Below are 21,524 nucleotides of genomic sequence, written 5' to 3' on the forward strand. Positions count from 1 at the left end.
GGAGGAGGAGAGAGAAAAAGAGGGACAGGGGGGTGGCGGGGTAGAGTGTGTGTGGGGGGTAGAGCGCAGGACCACCTGGGGCTCTTTCGGATTCTCCTGTGCACTTCCCAGGTGGGGGGGGGGTGCTGCCATGCTGTGCAGCTAGAGCGTCGTCGCTGGCCTGGGGCGGAGGGTGTGGCCTCCTCCCACAGACGGAATGGAATCGCCCAGTCTCCTCTCACTCCTCCCCAGAACTCCCTGGGTGGCCGGACATCACTGCAGACTGTGCCCACAACCAACCCTTCTCGCCACCTTCACCACTATTCTCTGTGCCTCAAAACCCTGCCTGTGACCAGGTGTGACTGGGTCAGCTTTAAGAAGTGGGGACTGGTGCGCGTCACCCTGAATGCTGTCTAACCACAGCCTTTCCCCCGCTTCCAGAAACTCCTGAGCAAACACTAGGCACCGGGACATCTTCTAATTTCATATTATAATAAAAACCACGGTGACACAGCACCATGAACTGTATTTTAAATTCCAAGGGCCACTAATGAGCACGAACTCCTGCTGGAACTGTTGTCAGGATAAACACACAGAATCGATGGCTGCAGCCACAAAAATAAATGGAGTGTGGCCGCGCCCGCTGCAGCCCCAGCTGCCCTGTTCAGCCCACTCCCCGTCCATCCGTCTGTCCGCCTCTACATCCTCTGAAGGAGCTTGGCACCCAAACAGAAGGCAAGATTGAAATAATAACGCCTAAACACAAACATTAATGAGGAAAACCTTCTGGAAGAAGACAAATTTAATTTTCTTTTCCTCCTGACACCTTTCTTTCCTGTCCAAAGGGAGCTTCTTAATTGAAGTCTGCAATGGGAACGCTCCATTTCTTTTATTACCAAGTGGCCTTGGCCCAAAGAATGCGCAGCTTTTTAGCGTAGATTATACCTTCCTTTTTTTCCCCTTGGCTCTAGAAAGGATAAATGATTACAATTTTGTTATCTTCTAAATTTAAAAAAAAAAGGTGAAGTTGACTGGGTCAGAGCCATGTGCACAGTAGTTTGACAACTGGGGTGACAGCGTAACTACTGAGCAATTTTTTTGCACAATTCAGAAACTCATTTTTTTTTTTCCCCTGCCAAGTAATCAGTCTAACAAACACATCCCACTCTTGCTGAAAATAATTTCTTTTCCCAACTCTTGTAGGAATAAAACACTTTTAATGTATTTGTCAGGAATCAACACTTCATTTAATAAAATTAAAAAAGTGACAATTTAAAGAGCAATTGAGAAGAGTCCCACATCCATCATGGGCTCATGGTTCTCAGTAAAATCAGAAGAAAAACAGAAAAAGCACTGAGAATACGGGAAAACAAGTGTGTGTGTGTGTGGGGGGGGGTGGTGGTTATATTATTATGGCTGTTTGAAGTCCAAAGTGCTGGGTGCAGGACGGGGGCGGGCAGAGTGTGGCCACTCCCACTCACCCTTGCCACCTGCTCAGTGCTGCCCCCACTGGCCCTCTTGGGAGCTGATGGAAGGTGACTTTTTCCAAAAGCCCTAATTAAGGTCCCCAAACAATAATCTACAATGAAGGGCAGGGGTTCTGGCAAGGTTCTATTTCTTGACCTGGGTGGAGGTTACAAAGGTGCTCCCCTTTCACATTTTGACAAGCGTCGTGGTAAAGGGCCAGAGGGTAGGAGCACCCACCAGTCTCTCTCTGATGAGGACGGGCCTTTTCTCACTTCAGTCTGGACACCATCACACCTCGGGCTGTGCCCTCACTGGCGTGGCACCTTGGGGCTGTCCCGGGGGGAAGTATGCCCCTCAGCTGCCTCTGCCCCCGCCAACAGTTTCCACCAGGTTGGCCTCCACCTTCTGCTGGCGAGGACCCTTCGGGCTCCTGGGGACCCTCCTAGCTGTGGGCCAGCAAGGCTCCTCATCAACTCTTCCACTCAGCTCTGCTGTCTCCCAACCTTGTCAGCCATTGGGCTCCGAGGGCCTGGGGAGAAGTCCTCAGTAGGAGCAGCCCGGGGGCATGAGAACCGACTGCAAGTTTAACTGCTCCCAGCAGCCCACCCGAGGCCACCCCAGCTCTCCCCCAGCCTCAAGGCTCAACTTGGGCTGCTGTTCCTCAGGTGAGCCCGGGCTTTTTCCCAGCTGCCAGCTCATCCCTCATTCCCTGGACATCTGGGCACTGCCCTGGGTATGGCTGGTGTGATGCACTCGACCAGGACTCCCGGCGCCGTCTGGAAGGCCCTGGCCTGCTGTCCCCCAGTGAGAAGGCCATCGAGGTGGGCAGAACACCCTGGCCCAGCGAAGGGTAAACGGGACCAGGCTTGACTGAGCTCCTTCAGTGTCTGCCTGAGGCCCTGAGAAGGCTCCATCCAAGTGGGGCCTCCCCAGGGCGTCCAAACAGTGTCATAAGACCAGGGGAGAAAGGGGTGATGGTCTGTGCCTCCTTCAGCGGTGAGACTGTGCAGGCATCACAGTGCCTGGGTGGCAGAGTGTGGCTATGTGGGGCAGCACAGGGTAAAGGTCTGTAGAGAGTTGGGTCATTCCCCATTTCCTGAGGTCAGCAGAACAGGTCTCCAAGCCAGGGGCTCCGGACAGGTTATTTTAATGTTTAAGAAGAAGCCCTTGAATAGATACTTTCAAAACATGTGAACTCTGCCCTTGAAATGACTGATCTAATGACTTCTGCTCCCCCATCAGCAGTGAATGGACTGCTTAAGGAAGTGCTGAGTGGACAGGACTCCTCCATGCTAATTGGCAGCCAGGGGCTGGATGCTGACAGAGGCAGAGGACAGCCACCCACCATGACATAGGGCAGCAATGCTAGTCATTAGAGGAGCTTTATCTTATGAAATGCCTGGCATCTCCTCAGGGGGTTCCCTCACTCCAAACCATGGGAAGTGGACAGAGATCCCAGAGCTGGGCCTGGGAGCAGGGCGAGAGGGACCGCCTCAGAGGCACTGCGCTTGTCACATGCTTGTGACCTGGCTGAGGGTCTGAGGAGAAACAGGAGAACTGCGGGCCCAAGTCGCTCCTCCTCCCCAGAACAGTTTCTTTCCCTGCCTTGGTGACATCTGCTTTCTGCTGACCTGGGTTCACAAAGAAAGACAACCTTCCTTCCTGTTTATCAGACAGTTTGATACCACTGTACTATTTCAATACTGATATATCACTCAAAACTAAGTTAAACGAGAGAAGACAGATTGAGTTAGCTGAGCCATCGGCTCTTTCTATACCCCAACCAGAACCCCCCTAGTCCCACACCCTCCTCTAAGCGTGATCACAGCACATGCAGGGGACCCCGCGCCTGGTCTGGAGGGCAGCAGGTGCTCTGGCGTCTGCAAGCGGCTGAGGGCCCACTGTGCTTTGCGGCTCAGCCCCACCAAGCTTACAGGGAGAGCTCTCCGGCTCTGGCCCAAGCTTACTGGACAGCGGGAGAAGTCTGGAGACAAGCAAAACAGCAGACAGTAATCTGATCAAGTTACAAAGGGTAGTTAACACTGGAATGGAAATAACTAACAGACAGAACAGGGCCAGATCAAGCTACAACAGTCAATGAGATCATTTCATGAAGATTAGGAGAAAAGCTTCTTATAACTGCTTTTCAATGCCCAGTACGGTACTGGGTACTGTAGCATGGGGGGGAAACACAGCCATCACTGGATACCACCATGGTGACTGCACAGTCTCAGTGTGGACGCCTGACACTGATGGGTGGAGGGCGACCTCGACCCCCGCTCGGCTACAAAAATCCCAAAGGGCGGCTCCACTACGTGGTTCCCAGGCAGGCTCACCAAACCGGAGCTTGGTATATGTCTATACACGCATACTTCTGAACATTAAATTAGTGAGTGACACGACCCTTTCCTTGCCAGACTCCCAGGCTTAAAAGCATGTGCTAGTTCTGGATATATTTTGGGAATGACAGGTTAATAACTCAGCAATTGGAGTGATTATTAACTCCAGTGTCCGCAGATTGATTTGTTCATTGTGTACTTTGTTGAACTTCCTCACAGGATTTTCCTGGTCAGACCAGGTGCCATGATGAGCTGCATCTGTGTCTCATTTAGAGATGTACACAATATTTCTCTGCTCTACCCCATGTTTAACCATCTCAAACTAAGGGAGGAAAATTACAGCATCAGGAGGGATTAAAATGAGTGATTTGCTGTTTGAGCATTTCAAAAAGATCTGGAACACCTATGATTCAGCAAATGGAGAATAAGTAAAAGAAATAAAAAATCATTTAGTTGCCAGGACGATGTGTTCCATAAAAGTAAACACTCCTAGAACCCATCTCCTAAAGGGTTGCCTCCAGGTAATAAAGGCCTAATACACCCTCCTTACAGCCGAGCTTCGCTGCCATTTTTGTATTCTAGCACAGGCCTGTCTATTACTTCCTTCTGTTCCCTTTGCCTGGGGCTAGATTAGAGAAGTAGGGTGTTAATGGGGGACTTGATGAAGATTGAAGACCCATTTTCTCTCCTTGGAGACCAGCCTGATTTGAACAAATTGAGGAGAACAAAGCAGCCCCTTTCTGTCCTTGGGAGAAAACCTGCTCTATGTCCGTGTTTTTCCAGCCAGGTCTGCTCCTCTCTAGAAGTGGGGGTGGGGGGTGAGGGTTGTGGGGGGAGTCAACAAAGATCCCTGCTTAAGGAGGACATAATTTCCTGCTCTTGCCTGGGCCCAACCCAAGTTATTCCACACCTGCTGCCTCCCTTTATTGGTGCTGCAGGTGGGGTAAGCCTGAGGTGGAGCCTGGGCTGGAGGGCAGGGAGCTGCCGCTGGGGGCCTACAGGGCATGTGGGCTGAGCTGCTGACCTGCCAGGCTGGTGTCCCCTGTCCCTGGGTCCTCGCCGTTTTCCTCCTTCTGGCCACTCTGCTGCTCTGGACACTCAAAGTGGACACAGTGGAACACCTAGGGGAGAGAAGGGCAGATGACGGTGAGTGCTGGGCCACGGCGCTGTCCTGCCAGCTTTGGGGACGAGGCAGGGGTCAGACCCCTGACAGCTCCTAGAAGGTTGTAAACATCTCTTTTGATCAGTCAGAATCAAGGTAAATGGATCAACGGTTCCAAAGTTATAGACGCACGGCGTGGATTCCTGTGAAATGTTCTCACTGGGTTACTCCAGTTTTTGTTACTTTTTTCTTGAGTTCTTTCCTCTTTTTCTCTCTTCATTTCTTTATTCTTGAATTTGCCAGTTGGGTTAAAAGTCAACAGGAGTTGACTGTAGTGGTTGCACAACACTGTGAATATACTGAAAACCATGAACTGTATCTTTAAATAGGTGATTGTTTGGTATGTAAATTCTCTCACAATAAAGCTAGTATAAAAAAAAGTCCACAGGGCATTACCTCAGGAGAGAAGCATCTTTTTTTCTTGTGAAGATGTACGTAGCAGACGTACACCAACCCAACGGTTTCTGCGTGTACAGTTCAGTGACACTGGTTACATTCAAGATGTGCCGCCTTTCTCAATACACTTCTCTGAACTGTTTCCCCATCATCAACACTGACTCACCGCCCCCTAAGCGTCCTACCTAACCTTTGGAGTTGCTGTTGTCAAGCTGATCTCATATAGGTAATTATTTAGAAGAACACAATGCTCAAGGCAGACATTCTTTTCTAATTCAGCTAGTTTGGTTTAGAGATGAGTTTAGGGGATAGTTTCAGTTTAAGGTTTAAAGATTTTCTCAGGGTAATAGTTTCAGGTGCAGGAGGGGGACCATCCAACCTCAATGGCACCAGAAAAGAAGTCTGGATTCTACAAGAATTTGAAGTTATGTTCCAACTCCCCCCACCACCCAAAAAAAAAAAAAAAAAAAAATCAAGATTCTGCTATAGAATCTTTGGTCAAATTGTTCAGTAATGGTAGCTGGGTACCATCCATTTTTGGTCTCCTGGCAAAGAAGGCAGCTGTTCATGGAGGCAACTGGACACATATTCCAGTTCCAAGAGAGAAGCATCTTAAGTGTTCACTCATGGACCCACACTTATCTCTAAAGGTCCCACGAGGCCCCTCCTCTGTGTACTTCCTGTGCCTTCAGTTGGGAAGGAAACAAGCTCCTGACGTCTGATCATCTCCGGCCCAAGCAGGGCTGAGCACAGACCTGCTGTCTAGCAGTGCTGGGGGTGGGTTTCAACCCTATATGGCCTAGGCCAGCTTAGAGCAACGCCCTCAAGGTGGAGGGCGGGTGGCCCCCTGGAACCAGGAAAAGCTTGCCTACTGCATCAGTCACTCGGAGAGCACCCACTGAGCTCTGAGCTCAGGAATGCTATGGCCACCATGAGATCCGTCCTAGCACCAAGCTCTGAGCTCAGCACACAGGGCTTGCTCAGCCCTGATCTTAAACGAACAAGTAACACGGCTGGAGGAGCTGAGGCTGACATGGAGGTAACCGCTGCATCGTGAGCTGTGGGGGCTCACAAGACAAGGGGACCTCAGAGGAACCCCGTGTTAGAGGCAGGCTTTGAGTGGTACGCACCTCTGCAGTGCACACACAGAAAACCTTCTCTGCTGTAAGACATCCTGATTCTTCCCCGGTTATGGCTTTCTGTCCTGAGCTCTCCCAAAGGGGCGGCATTACCACTCTGCAGCTGTGGTCTTCAGTTAGGGGTTCGTAAATCTACTCTGCAAAGAGCATGCCGGCAGTTCTACAAGAATCAATTTCTAGATCCTCAAATTCAGTATTTTCTAAAACTGCCTGAGAATGTGCCTGAATTCACAACACCCTTCTCCCCCTTCACAGAGGGAAGGCGCAGCCCCCATTCCTTCCACCCTTGCTAAGGTGCACTGCACTGGGGCATACAGACCCCCTTTCAAAGCCCAGGATCCAAGAAGCACCCTCTATGAGTCACTGAGACCTCTCGAGAGCTCTGTCTTTTCCGTCTTACACATACTGCCGTCAGGGTGAAGCCTCGTCTGAGATGTTTCGAGTTCAGGACACCTGAAGCTATATAGATGCGTGAAGCTAATTCTTTTTAATATAACTGGAACTTTTCATGAACTATCCAAAAATTTCCAAGATACTCTGGCTAAAACTCATAGATAAAATTTTTCCGTGATTTTTTTTTTCAGATTCAGCGTGCCTTCTTCACTGAGGTAGTTAAAAACCTATTTCATTAAATTGTGTCATCAAATATTTATTCCAATCCTCATTTTCCATTTTACAAAATGTTTAGCTTGTTTTTCTATCTCATATTAACCAAAACTAAATGTATTTAAACTTAAGATGAAACGTTTTAGATCTCAAGCTAAAATGCCCAAATGATTACACGTTTTCCCCAAAGCTCTTTTAGAGGACATGCAAACAAAAAAGTTAGAAGGCCAGTGCTCTACTGTGCTTAGGAGAATCTATGCTCTTGACATAGTTCTTAAAAAACAAACAGGCAGAACCTAGAGGGGAAAAGGGGCATTTTGGGGTTAGAAGAGTGTTCCAGGCAAGGGGCACAGTGTAAGTGAGACTTCGAGGAGGAGATGCTGAGTGGTGTCCGACAGGAACAGGAGGGAGTGGGTGTGTGGCCTCTGAGGAGGGGTGATGTCGGCGATGGGAGCCAGTGAGGGTTTTGGAGTGGGAGCACAGACGACCTGCTCCTTGATAAGTGCCCAGTGAGGGCTTCACGCGCTGGCCTTGCCTCAGGATCCTGGCCACGTGGTGCGTTTATGTTGGTGATATGGTACCAGGTGTTTGGGGAGATCTGGTAACAAGGTGCAGAGGCACCTGGAGATGGAGGATACTGTTGGGTGATCAGCTGGGGGTCAACGCCGATGTCTAGGAGGAGGGGTGCAAGCTTTGGACAGGATGGCTGCAGAGGCACAGAGGAGGAGGAAGGATGGTACATGAGGTGATTACCTGTTAGCGGTGAAGGGAGGAGTGGATAAAGCCAGCGAGCTCTGCACCTCAGGCCGAGATAGGCTGGCACAGAAGGCCAGAGCTCAGGAAGCTGGGGGAACGGGCACACAGGCCCATGGGGGGCAGACCCAGCGGGGGCTGAGGGAAAATGCCACCAGGTAGGCAGGTCAGGAGGTTGAGGGGTATGAGGAGGCCTGGCAGGGGAGATCCCAGCAGGGGTGGAGATCAGTGAGGTTGATGGCAGGGATGGGATTTAAGGGTGGGTTCCAGTTCCTGAGAGGCCTGATGGCATGAGATGCTCTTAGAGAAACTGGCGTGCTGGGCCAGAGATGCGACACCAGTGACCAGGACAGGGTCACAGCCACAGGAAAAAGGCAGAAGACTAGCTGCTAGGACAGAGGCTCCTACAACAGACACCTCATAGAGCTTGGGCTCCTAAGGCTTTCTCCCTTTGGTCTCCAGACCTCTCCTAAATTAGGCAAAGGCCCTGGATTATAAATAAGATGAAGCAATATGTTAGAAAGCTGTGGGTGAAGTTGGGTGCAAATGGTAAGGCTGAATTATCAGCATGTAACTGGATTACAGTGATGTGCGTGGAAAGGATGGGTGGTGCCTGGACCTGCATGGATGAGCCACAAGTACAGGCCACGCTACACAGGAGCACAGCCATGCTCAGGGGATAGTTTAAGAGTGAACAACATGGCTGTGGCCTCCTGCTCCCTTGGGTGGTGCCTGCCCTTTCCTTCTGAAGGGCCTGCTGGTGCACGGAAAGCCACTGAATGCTTGCATTGGGTTTGCCCGTGTTTGGTGAGTCTGTCCCTAGGTACAGGCCTGTTAGAGGTCTGTCAGAGGATAAGGGCATAGTGCCCAGGGTGTGGGCTGGATGGGTACCCGGGTGGAGGAGGCCAAGCAGAGGCAGTGACGCAGCAGAGGGGTCAGGAGGGCAGCTGCAGCCGGGGCCTAGCAGGGATGTAGGGGCTGGCTTCCTCCCCAGGAGCTCTGCAGCCTCCACATGCACGCACACATGCACACACACACCTTTCTACATAGAATCCAGTTCACAGAGCAGAAGACAAATGCAATATCAACTCTAAGGTTACACATAAAATATAAATTCCGTGCCTACCTTCCTGCATCACTATTTTTTTTCCCCCATATTCCCATTTCAATTCATTTATCTACCACTGTTTTACATTTCAAAGTCTAATATGAAGACTAACGGAGACCTCGCGTTTCCCTGGTCTGCCCTCTTCCATTCTGGCAGAGGCTGTTTTCTCTTAGAGTGAGCTTCGTTCTGTCCTTACAGGTCAAGTGCTCCGCTGCTGTCCTGGCTGCCGGGGTGGCTCATGGGCCCGCGACCACTACAGCATCACAGTGGAGCTTCACCGCCCTAGCTGCCCTCTCCTTTCCTTCTTCCCATCCTTTTATATAAAGGCTTCTCTCTGGGCCCATCTGTAGGTGCTTACCTGTCCACAGCCAGGTGGGCCCTGGTCAGACCAGAGGGCCCCGTATGGAAACGTAAAAACCATGTGGGCCAAGCAGGGTAATGTGAAAACCCTCTACAAAGCGGCAACAATCAATCTACTCTTCCCCATCAGTTTAACATCCTTTCAGCTTTCGAAGTAACAGAGCCGTCCTCTGATGGGTCACCGCCTTAGTCTGTCTTGCTTTATGAACACTCCGCTTTCCGGCAGAAGGGCGCCTTTCTCATGGAAGCGCTCAGTCTGGACACTGTGGCGAGGCAGGCCAGGCAGGCTTTGCTCAGTAGCCAGGGCAATCCCCAGAGAACACAACTCTGCTTCCTCATACTAAACCTGACTCTCAACTCAAGCTTTTCCCTAAAAGCCCTTGTAACCGAATAAACATTCTTTCTCAACATGGCCAGAGTCATACTTTGTCCCCACCACCCAGGTCTCCATCTTCTCTGAACAATGAATTTTCAGAACATGCTGCATTTTGCAGGCACCTTTCCCCTTTCTGACCATTTGAGCTCTTTCCCCTGCCCCCATCATGTTCTCTAATCGGTTATTTGTGTAATCCCCACTCTCTTTCGCTCCCAGTCAATATCTCCGGAAGCGGCTCCTCAGAGCCCCAGGCTGACACTAATCCCGGCATTGACTTACATTTGTCCTACTCCGTATTACTTTTCCTCAAGTCCCCCCTCTTGTATTGAATGCTTTTTCTCTCCTTTTGCTCCTGCAAGGTTGCTCTTCAGTCCTGTTAATTTCCAGCCGAGCTCTTCCCCAGCCCAGTTCCGCAAGCCGTCAGGACTCCGCGGCCCCACACACCTGCCCCTCTCTCTCTCTCTCCTGCCTCTGACTACTGATCTGTCGGTTCCAATCTAACTCAAAGACCAAGTCCTAGTCATCCTTTCTCCCTCTCCAGGCCTTGCACAAGAGTAAACGGATCAATAAAAATCCTGGATTGAAAAATAAAGTTAAAAAAGACTTCATGCGGTCCAGTGCTGACTAACTGCTTGTTCTTCAAAACGTGCAAGGGTCCCATAAGCAATGCTATCCCTGTTCTGCACTGTGCAGGTAAAAAGCCTGGGAAGATACCCTGTCTACAGTAAGCACTTAAGAGCTGTTCACTGGCCTGACAAGAGCCTCCTCTTATTGTTGCCCTTGTCCCCATTGTTATCCCCACTTCCAGCCCGAATTTCTTTCTTCTCCAAGTTGGATGGTGTTAATGGCACAACTGTCTTTAGCTCATTACCAAGGTTTTTAAATGATAATGCAAATAGTCACAATGAGATACCACTTCACTCCCACTAGAAGCACTACTATTACAAAAAAAAAAAAAACTAGAAAATAAGTTTTGTCAAGGATATGGAGAAACTGCAGCCACTGTGGAAAATGGTTTGGTAAGTTCCTCAAAAAAGTTAAACATGAGAAACAAACCAAAGTCTCACAGGAGAAACTAGTCTACAGGGCTAAGGGCCTACATGAGCCATGGCTTCATCTACCCTGAAACCAGAACTAGATGGTGCCCGGCTACTACTACCAACCACAGACGGGCCACAATAGATGGACCCTAATAGAATGGGAGAAAAACACAGAACAGAACTCAAATTCTTAAAAAGTCCAGACTTTCTGGACCAGTTACTACCCTGAGATACTTTTTAAACTTTGAACCAAAACTATTGCCTGAGGTCACCTTTTAGTGAAATAACAGATTGGCACACAAAATAAAGGATATTACTGTGAGTACGGTGCTCCATTAAAAAACCATCGATATGAGACCAAAAAGTCAACAATTACTCTAAAGCAAAGATGAGAAAATAAGGGGGCTGGGAAATTAAGTTCTGGAAATAGAACAGCCAGAACACAGTTAATGTCACTGAACAATTCATGTAGAAATTGTCAAACAGGAACCTAATTTACTGTGTAAACTTTCACCAAAAACACAATAAAATATTACCAAAAAAAAAGGTTAAACATAGAACTACCACATAACCCAGCAATTCCACTCCTACATATATACCCAAAAGAATTGAAAGCAAGGACTCAAACAGATACTTGTACACCAATGTTCATTGCAGCATTATTCACAACTGCCATAAGGTGGGAACCCAAGTGTCCACCAACAGATAAATGGATAAACAAAATGTGTTATATCCATACGATGGAGTATTCGGTCAGTCAGAAAGAAAAATGAAGTTCTGATACATGCTACAACATGGATGAACCTTGAAAACATTATGCTGAGTGACATAAGCCAGACATAAAAGGACAAATATTGTACGATCCAAATTATATAAAATAAATAAAATAGGCAAATGCATAGAGACAAAAGTTTATTAGTGGTTATCAGGGGCTGGGGGAGGACAAATGGCGAATTAGCGCTTAACGGATGCAGAGTTTTTGTTTGGGGTGATGACAAGGTTTTGGAAATGGATGGTGGTAATAGTTATACAACATTAAGATTAATGTAATCAAAGCCACTGAATTGTATACTTCAAAATGTTAAAATGGCAAATTTTATGTTATATATATTTTACCACAATAAAAAATTAAAATAAAAAATAATAATTCAAACGGTGGTTATTCTTAACACACCTAGCGATACTGACAGCAAACCTCAATCGGCTGTTTTCGTGTTCTCCTATGGAGATTTCTCCCGGAGAAATAAAAAATATGTCTCTCCCTGATACCACTGCGCTCACAGCAGGCTCTTCTGTCTAAGGCAGAACTGGAAGCCCCTGAAGTACCAGCTAGTAACAGCCTGACTGAAGTTCCCCTGTGGCTCTGGGGTGCAGGGGTCGGGGTACAGGGGTCAGGGCGCAGTGACCAAACATTGAGGAACAAGGTCCTGTTTCTGAAAGGTGCACTTCAGTCTGTGACCCCAGAGTTCCCAGGTGTCACTAAAGGACCAACTAGCTTTAATGCAGGTTCTTTGCGCACCTCCAGAGAGACAAGCAGGCTCTGCCAGATCAAAGGTTACACACAGCAAACAGTTAATTTTATTAAGGCACAAACTGTGTGGGAAGATTCCAAGTGAAATCTTTCCGAGTGAATGGAAAGAAGGCTAGGCCTGGAGTCAATGATGGGGCACGCACTGGGTGTTAGAGTGAGCAGGCTATGAAGGTGTGGGTGCAGCCAAGCAGGGTGGAAATCGGAAAAGGAACGGTGCTTCTTTGTGCCAAGATACAGAGGACAGAATGAGGGTGGCACATGCAGTAGGCCTAGGTAGAGGAGTCCAGGGACAAGAGGTCGAACGTGTGAGTAGGTCAGAATTCTGAGGGACCTCCATGCATGCATTCCTTCATTCATTCCAAGGACACTGACTGGGCGCTTCCCACAGCCCCACTGTGCAGGGCCCTCGGGTGTACCATGCAGACAGGCCTGTACACAAAAGAGAGCTCTGGGTCGGAGGGCATAGAGGAGGGGTGACCAGCCAGCCCGAGGGAGTCAGGGAATGCTTACTCAGTAAGGAGACATCTGAGCTGTCTAGAAGGATGAGGCAGCCAGGCAAGACAGGGCAGACAGAAGAGTGAGGATTTGGTGTAGAAGGGAAAATGGAAGAATCACTGTAGGGTCTCAAGCCAAAGGGTGATGACAAAGACAGCCAGGCCTGGGAAGCCTGAAATGGCAAAGGGTGCAGGGTGGGTGGGGAGTGAGGGCAAGCGAGGCAAAGGCAAGAGACTAAGCCCCAGAGGGACGCAGGGAGCCAGAGGGACTGGACAGAGGAGACTCTTAAAAATTTGATATTTCTTAAATTTAAAAACATTACAAAGGAAATACATAGATGTTTGTGGTGACAAATTCAAATAATACAAGTGTCTAAAGAATGAAGTAGATGACCACAAACTCCTAAACCTGGCAATCCCCTGAGGTAAAACTGTTAGCAGCTTAGAAAAAACATAAAGGAGTGATTTTTAAAGGTAAAAAAGTAACAGAACATGAAAACAGGCTCCATCAAGACTGATGAAGGAAAGAAAAGGTCCACAGTGACTCAAGAGAATTCTTTAGAAGAAACAGAGGCTGACAGACTGCAGTGCCACAGAGGGAGGTAGCGGCGGGTCCAGGGGGCTCCAGGAATGGCCCCACTTGCTGGGCCGGGAGCCAACCACCTGGGTTCCGTCAGGGCCTCACGCGGGACTGCACTCGTGCCAAGGATTTTTCACAAATCCTTTCACTGCTTTTGTTTTTGTTGTTGTTGTTTTTTTAAACCTTCAATGAACTCACGGAGCACACTTACCCGATATGTTTACACACAGTCCCTGCCATCAGAGACCCCCATGTCCCAGCTCTCAGGGCCTTGCCTGAATGTGCATGCATACTTCCTTTTCTACCTTCAATTCTTACAGCAATCCTTAAAGGTAGGCATTATACCCATTTCATAAAAGGAGAAAATGGCTTGTCCGAGGTTACACAGATAATGAATGGTGAGGTGGGATTCAAGATGCTGCTCTCACATAAACACAGTAGCATGTGGTCAGTAATATGTCAGAGGCGTGTGATAATTAATTCGGCCTGGAAGGGATGGGCCTGGGACGGCTACTGAGAGGAAGGAGGAAGGTGCACATAAACTGGGCCTTGAAGAGTTGGGAGGTAGATAGGGAGGGGCCTTCCAGGCAGAGGGGACCAATGGAGGGCTTCTGGATAAACATCTGGTCCCTGGCACCTCACTCCTGACAGCCTGTCTCCCCGACAGTGGGAGAAGGAGAGGCTCCCGTCACTCTTTTGTAGAACAGCCACCTCAGCTGATAATCCAGGCACACCAGCCCTGAACCTGACATGACAACAATGCAAAGCCAATCCCCAGCCCATTCTGGGACCAGTGCAGACACTTAATACATGTCACGTTTGTTAGGCTTCACCATCATGTGCAAGGTGAGGGTTCCTTCCCTGGGACTCAGGGAACCTGCCAATGGAGACTCCTTGCAAATGGGCATCCACGAAGGAGCCTGTGGGCTGTCCTGACTCTGTTTAGGGAGCACAGGTGAGAAGGAGGCTTATCTTGGGGAATCTGGCCCCTTTGCTGTGATCACGTAGTTGGGGCTGGGCCTAGAGAGGCCTCTCACCCCGTGGAGAGGTGTGGAAGGGCAGAAAGGCAGTGATGCCTCTGCTCTTTCCACAAGGGGACTAGAGGACATCGCCGAGCCACTTGCTTGGACAAGCCATCACTACCACAGGGGTGTGTGCCATCGGAAGTGTGCTGCCCCTGCCCCTCCACACCCCAAGCTCTTCAGCCACTTCCTCTTTCCACCATACGCCTCTCAGCCTCCCTCTAGGGGAAACAGCCGAGTCCGAAGTTTCTCCTTCGCTCAGAAGCTTGTGTGATTCAATTTCTTTCCTCTGAACCTTCCCAAGACTGCAATACTCCTCAGGAAGGATGTGACCAAAAGTGAATGCGGCATACAGGGCAGAGAGAGACGCACTACTGATTTACGCAAAACCATTACCACGGTCGCCACATCGTTTTCCCTTCCCCTTTTTGGCAGTCATGCATCCCATTAGCCTGTTTGATTGCCACTGCTCACAAAGGGGCACCTTCACTGAACCATCTTCAGTGGCCACTGGATCTTTCCCCCGAGAGAAGCTGGCTAATCTGGAATGTAGTCGTGTGTATGAATCCAACACAGCCTTATTCACAATCCAGTGTCCTTTTTGTAGCTGCTGTTTATTATCACTCTGCCTTTCCTCTCTGGGAGCCATAATTCTCGACATGTTTGAGATAGTATGGGGAGTTCTTTTTTTTCTGGGCCCTGGGAAGGATGTACACAAACACGCTTGGCCTTTTCGAGGTGATCAGGCTAATTCCTCGGCTGGCCGCTGCCTGCTGTCTTTCATTAAAGGGAATCCCCAGGCACTGGTTGCTCAACATATCTTAAAGGTTTTTATAAGCAGAAGCTTCTGCTAATTTTCTCAAGTTGGCCTAAGAGTCCACTGTAACTGTAGCAGAAATTAGGAAAATTTAATAAGCGTTGATCAGTGACTCTACCTTGCTTTCCTGGTTTCTCCTGAGTAATTTTCACAGACTGCCTTCATGCCAACCAATACAAACAGGATTTCTCATCCAAACTTCCAACTTACATTTACAAGGCGACGTATCTTTATAAAATACATACCTACCTCTCACTGATACATGCCCATAAGTCAGACACAAAGACACAGCTTCTAAATTATATACCCTGAAGACTTCCTATTTTTCTTTCACAGTGTCTGGCACCGTAGATGCACACGCTCACTCAGTGTTCAATAAACACTAACAGATCCTGATGACGATTAACATCTTTCTTATGCTCATCTCAGGAGAAGTTAACAGTCCATCTACAGATGGCAGAGATGTTCTCTTTTTGTCCCTTTGTTTCCAACAAAATGTTTCTAGAAATCTGAAACACTGTTCTCAGATAAAGAACCCATTTCAGAGGGAGACATTTCCAGTTGTGAACATAATTTTTCACATTGCTTTAGGGGTGATAGGATACCCAAATATTTTTGCAAAAGTACTTATCCCTAGTAGGTATTGAAGTAAGTTTCTTGGTGACGATGCTTACAAATGGCAATGGTTTTAAACTTTCCAATGTCAAATAAGATGTCCCTTTCACCTTCTCATACCCATGTAGGCCAGGAAACACACAAATAACTGGGACCCTGCAGCTTGGAAGGTTCTGGAAGAGCCTTTCCAACATGTATCACCTCAAGCAGCCCTGGAATTCCTGAGTGCTGTTTATTATATGTGCACACTCATGAGTTCTGGGGAAAGGCTCACTCTCTCGACTTAATTTGGCCCTATAGTGGTAGAGGCATCTCTTTATTACTTATTTATTTTTTTAATAAGAAACAGAAAAAGGGAAATGTTCCAGTTCCCAGGTTTCTGGACGTCTGACTCCCCCCTCTGGTAGATGTGGCTTTACCACGTCTCCCTTCAGTGGACAGGCACCAGGAGAGCCTGTGGCCTCACTCTGCCCCCGCTGCCCACGTGGGGCTCCAGCTGCCCTGGGCATTTCTTCATTTCATCTCAGACTTTACTTCAGGCTCAGGGTGTGTGTGTTTTGTCTTGAAGAGCTCCAGCTGCAAGGAGGTCTTAACTGCTTGGCTCAGCAGTGGGGCCCTGCTTGAGATGATGCTCACAAACTGGATGTTTCCATTTATCTCTCTGCCTGACGGCCCCCAGGCACTCACCTGCTCAGGGTCTGTGGGCACTTCCTCCCAGGCCAGCTGTTTGGTGCGGAATTACTGCTGCTCCAATAGAGCAGCTATAAGGATTGTAGGGTATTTGTAACAATGATTTGTGCTCAATGTTGTATCACTTTCCCCCTCTTTTTCCAATAAAATCTTTCATAATAGATGTTTAAGCATAAAGATGCCTATGAAAAAGTCTTCCTTTATAATTATGCTACAAATTAAATATTTGCCGGTCCTTCTTTTCTCTCCACTGGGAAGGGACTCTCCTTTTAAGGACAAGGGCCCTGAGAGCCAGGGATGTTAAGTGACTTGCTGGGGGTCACACAGTTGGTTGGGGTGAAGCTCGCACCAGCACCGAGGTCTCCTGCCTCCCAGGCCTGGGGTTCCTGGTCCATGCTCGATGCCCCTCTTCCTCCAACTCACTCCTCTCTCCTGAGCTCACTCTCCCATCCCTGTCTTGTGCATTATGGCTATTTCTCAGAGTTTACTTCCAGACCATCCACAACCTTTTCTTCTTAGACTGACTCTTCGTGATCACTGTCTGCACGTGTAATTCTTGAATCCACATTTTTACTTGGATCACTTTCCTTTTTTCCTTCTTGGCCTAGGTTTTCTCGCAACTAAATGCTTCTGGACATTCTCGTACCTCTCAACAGTTGTACCATTCTCCAAGACATGAAGCTTACAGCCTTGATGCAGCCTTCAGGTCTCCCCTGTTCTCCCAATCAAGGCTGTCACAACTTGTCCTGAGCAGGATCTCCCCGGAACCTGCACCCCAGCTCCGGCCCTCGTCTGACTGTGCACATGGGAATCTCACCCATCACCCTCCTGCTGCCCCACCCAGCTAGCCTCCCCTCTCGTCCCTTCACTGCCCATCCAGCCACCATTTGTGGAGGAACCACTGGGTGCCAGGCACTGGGCTGGGTGCCAGGGACACAAGAGGAAACAGCATGGCCTCTGTCCTCAGGAACTTCAGCATCACGGAGGACCCAGTCAAAGCCTCCTGCTAGCACTAAGAGTGAAAACCCAGCTGGTGCCAGGCTGCCTGCTGGGCCTACCTGTCCTCATGCCCCAGGCCCTGCTGCTCCTTACTTACCATCTCTCTGGCCCGGCACCTAGTCCTGCCCCACAAATGTCTCCTTTGCCTCGCAAATAGTGCATAGGTCCCCCCTCCCCTGGTGCCATCTGAAAGCTGAGTCTGTTTCAGCTACTTCTATTCCCTGCAGGTTTTATTTGTGTGCATCCCTCCCCATCGCTGGGACCTGGGGCCCCTGGAAGGTCAGGTTCTCCCTCCCTGGTAGCAGTGGGAGTTCTGAGGCTGGGACTATCTCTCTCCTTAGACCTCGAGCTCACGGAGGGAGGGCTTGCCTCCCCACTTGCTCTGTATCCCTCTGCAGCACCGCCACTGGGATGTCTGCTGACCCCTGGGAATTCTGGCCCTTGGGAGACAACACATGACTGCTTTGCGGCACAACTTCTGGGCTTGGATGAGATCCTCCAGAGGATGCTGCAGGGGGTCCTCAGGGAACCAGAAAGGGCATGTGCAGGCCCAGGGGAGGAAATCTGGGAAATAATTATCACCAAGACAGGAATGAGTATTTATTTATCTTTTACAGAGTCTGTGTCCCTGATTTTTTTTTCCACTAGAGCCACAGGTTGCTATGGGAACGAGGATGGTACTGGGAGCCCACAGCCACTCACCAGCCTGTCAGAAGCCTGTAAATAAATTCTGCCTCACTCCAGGCTCCAAGCTGAGTGGTCCTGGAGGGCAGCTCAAGCAGCCACTTGCAGACTTTTGGTCCTACTGGTGCTGGCTCTGGCAGACCCTCCTGAGCAAGGCATGGGCTGACTGCTGTTCCATACACGGCCCCTACCTCCAACTCCTTCCACAACATCCTCACTCATCTCCACCCAACCCGAAGAGGCCAGGATCACTTGACCCATTCTATAGATGAAGTAAGCACTGCCTCCTTCTCAGGGCCAGCCCCACACCCATCCACCTCCATCATCATTGCTTCTTCCTGCTCCATTGCACTTCCGTCTCAACCATCGACCTGGCAAGGCGATTTGAAATGTCACATAGAGTTAAGTTGCTTTTCACATGGGTTGATTTCTATCAGGCAGTGAAGCTGCAATCCCCTGTAGGGGCAGGGCCTGCCTTGGTTTCTTTCCCAGCAACCAGCATGGGCTGGTGCATGAAGGGTAACCCCAGGAACCATCTGCTCATCATCTTCTGGCACAGATCACTGGGCCAGGGCAGAGATGGCTCAGGCCTGTGGCTTACTACTTATAGTGCCTTTTGGGGAGGCAGAGCAGCCTGGCTGGCTTTATTTATCCATTCTTCTGTGGATGGACCACTGGGTGGTTTCCTATTTGGGTCTATTATGAACAATGCTGCTGTGAACATTCTCATTTTTGCACCCTGAATTTGTAAAAGTTTCTTTAAGGAATATACATAGGAGTGAAAATGCTTTAGCCATAGGGTAGGTGTGCACACATTCAACATTAGTAGTAATACCAAATCATTCTCCAAAGTGATTGTAACAATTTACACTCCCACAGCACTGGATGGGAACTGCCCGTTGTTCCACATCTTTGCCAACACTTGGTACTGAATTTCCTCATCTTTAGAATGAGGGTAAGAGTAGAACCTACTTCACATATGAGGGTTAAATGACATGAGAAGTATAAAGAGCTTAGAATAGGGCCTGGAACATAGTAAGCACTCACTAAATACTAGCTGCTACTATTATAATTGTATTAGTACAATAAATATTATTTACTGTTATAGTTTTATTATAATTTATTATTATAACGGTCCTAAGAAAGGAGAGGAGTTCCTGGGTGGTAGAAACAGTTAAGCTCTTGGCTACTAACTGAAAGGTTGGAGGTCTGACTCCACCCAGAGGTTCTTCAAAAGAAAGGCCTGGCAATCTACTTCCTAAAAATCAGCCATTAAAACTCTATGGAGCACAGTTCTACTCTGATACACATGGGGTCCCTGCAAGTTGGAATCAATGGCAACTGGTTTTAAGCTAGCAGATGCTGAAATACCAAGTATACTTCTCTACTTACAAAACTCTGGTTTCTGGTTTAAGAAACTCCTCAATATAATGACAGAAACTCTGCCTGGGAATGCCATGGCCTCTCGATGATGAAAAGTTGTTTCATTAAATCTTTTCCTTTATTCTTCCACTGACTGACTGGGAGAGGGAAAGATGGACAGACTGAACGATTCATTCAGCCAACAGGCACTCTACACTTTCGTGTGGCTAGGCACCATGCTAGGTACAGGGGATACAAAGATAAATAAGGCAGAATCTCTCTCCTCAAGCACATAAATTCAATAAGTAAAATGTAACCTTGAGCGCTGCCTACAGACTGTCAATACCACCCTCAGTTTGTGTTACTGACTTGGCAAAAGCTTTAATGCAGGTTCTCACAAGCAGGAGCCCTGTCCTTCCATACTGCAGAAAGTTCATTTTTCCTACAGTTCTTTTTAACCTCTGGAGCTGCCTGTGCCCCAGAGTGCCCTGCCTACTGAAAAATCACTCCAGAACTTTCCCTCAAACAGAGGTTTTCATAAAAACCATAAAAAGAAGCAAGCGTAACTTTTATTTCTTTTAATACCACTGACTGACTTTCATGGGTCCACAGACATGATCTCATTTAGGCCCAGCCTGACTTCCTTAAGGACGTAGGTGTGTGCCTATTTCATTAATTATCCGAGTGAAATAACAAAGGACCAGGAAGCTCCTAGTATGAATAAAAAACAGATGACAAGGGAAAAAGACAACAATGGGATCTGTGACAGGTGCCAAACTGGAACCAGAAAGGCTCTGTGGCACAGTCAATGGAGTTGAAACTTAAGACCCACCAGAGAATAAAGAGGCTGGCATTTGCCGTGGTGTTGACAAGGCCTAGCTCCTAACCCTTTCAGACAAGAGAGGGTAAGGAAGAGGAACCATATCTGCCTCCTGAGTGGCTCAGAGGAGCTGATCAGCAGCACAGGCAGTTGAGCAATCACACTGGCTGACCACGAGTTTGCTAGGTTGGCAACGAGACCACCATAAAGTGACTGAGGAAGCAGCAGAGAAGATGGGCCTTTCTAGCAACAGGCGTTGGGGGTTGGGGGTGGGGGAAAGAATCAGATGAACAAAAACAACTAAAGGAGTGCAACACGGGAGGCTGGATGTGCTGAAAGACAAACTGACATACATCTGCCATCTAGTGATAGGTGGGAGAGGAAGACAAAGAACACCCTGGAGTGGACAGAGAGAGGGTGCGATAAGAGAATCCAAGGGTAAGGGAGAGAAATGAGGCGTGTGAGGATCACGCGGCACACAGGAGATTACAGAGCAGGAGAGGAGGGAGCAGAGGATGACAGACACACACTGGTGGGAAATGAAAGGCACGTGTTCTAAGAAGTGAAGATAAATGACAGGGATGATGCCAAGGACACAAGGAGAAGGAGGTCATTAAAAAAAGTGGTGGAGTCTTTACTATGGAAGCATTAGGGGAATTTATTGACAGAAGACGTAAACATAGCTAAAAAATTAAACGAATTCATTGCGGTGGAGCTCACAAAGGAAGATGAGAGACAGATGCCAGCAGCAGACATACACTTCCCAGAGGAGAGGGATGAAATGCTGCAGGAAATCAGAAGCGTGCCGAAACAGGTGATCAAGAAATCTGAACCTCCAAAGACCGCAGAGCCGCTGGCACCTGAGAGCCATCCAACTCAGAGGGAAGGGGGGAAATTAGCATGCAGGAGACAGATGCAGAACCTCTTGGATGAAGGCAGGCCAGTGACTGGAGACAGACACACACACCTACAGTGGGGGAGAAATGTGAGTCTGTTTAGCTGGGAGGCCCTGCTTTCACTGGCCGCCTGTGTTCCACCTCTGCTACTCAACGGCAGCAGGGCTGACTGGAGGTCGGGAAGTTTCTCATTGCCACAGTCGCATGGCTGTCAACTAACTCGGCTCCTGGAGGGACAAGCTAACTAAGGCCTCTCTCTAACAGGCCAGCAGCTCTGGCCACGTCCGCT

General features: G+C 48.7%; 1 protein-coding gene across 3 annotated transcripts in view; it reads right to left on the reverse strand.

The window, feature by feature from the left end:
- Positions 1–21,524, reverse strand: part of LOC101345294 (BTB/POZ domain-containing protein 9) — a 386,665-nt gene that overhangs the window by 864 nt on the left and 364,277 nt on the right. The window contains exons 6-7 of one of the 3 annotated variants that reach the window (XM_023734154.1): positions 4,810–4,906; positions 1,540–1,975 (exon numbers count right to left, since the gene is read on the reverse strand). In XM_023734154.1, coding sequence (XP_023589922.1) covers positions 1,929–1,975; positions 4,810–4,906 — 144 coding nt within the window. In that variant the 3' untranslated portion in view covers positions 1,540–1,928. Of the gene's footprint in view, positions 1–1,539; positions 1,976–4,780; positions 4,907–21,524 lie in introns of those variants that run through there. The other 2 variants (XM_023734155.1, XM_023734156.1) reach the window with 2 other exon arrangements.

The sequence above is a fragment of the Trichechus manatus genome, unplaced genomic scaffold (genome assembly GCF_000243295.1).
Source record: "Trichechus manatus latirostris isolate Lorelei unplaced genomic scaffold, TriManLat1.0 scaffold00065, whole genome shotgun sequence".
Classification (NCBI taxonomy): domain Eukaryota; kingdom Metazoa; phylum Chordata; class Mammalia; order Sirenia; family Trichechidae; genus Trichechus; species Trichechus manatus.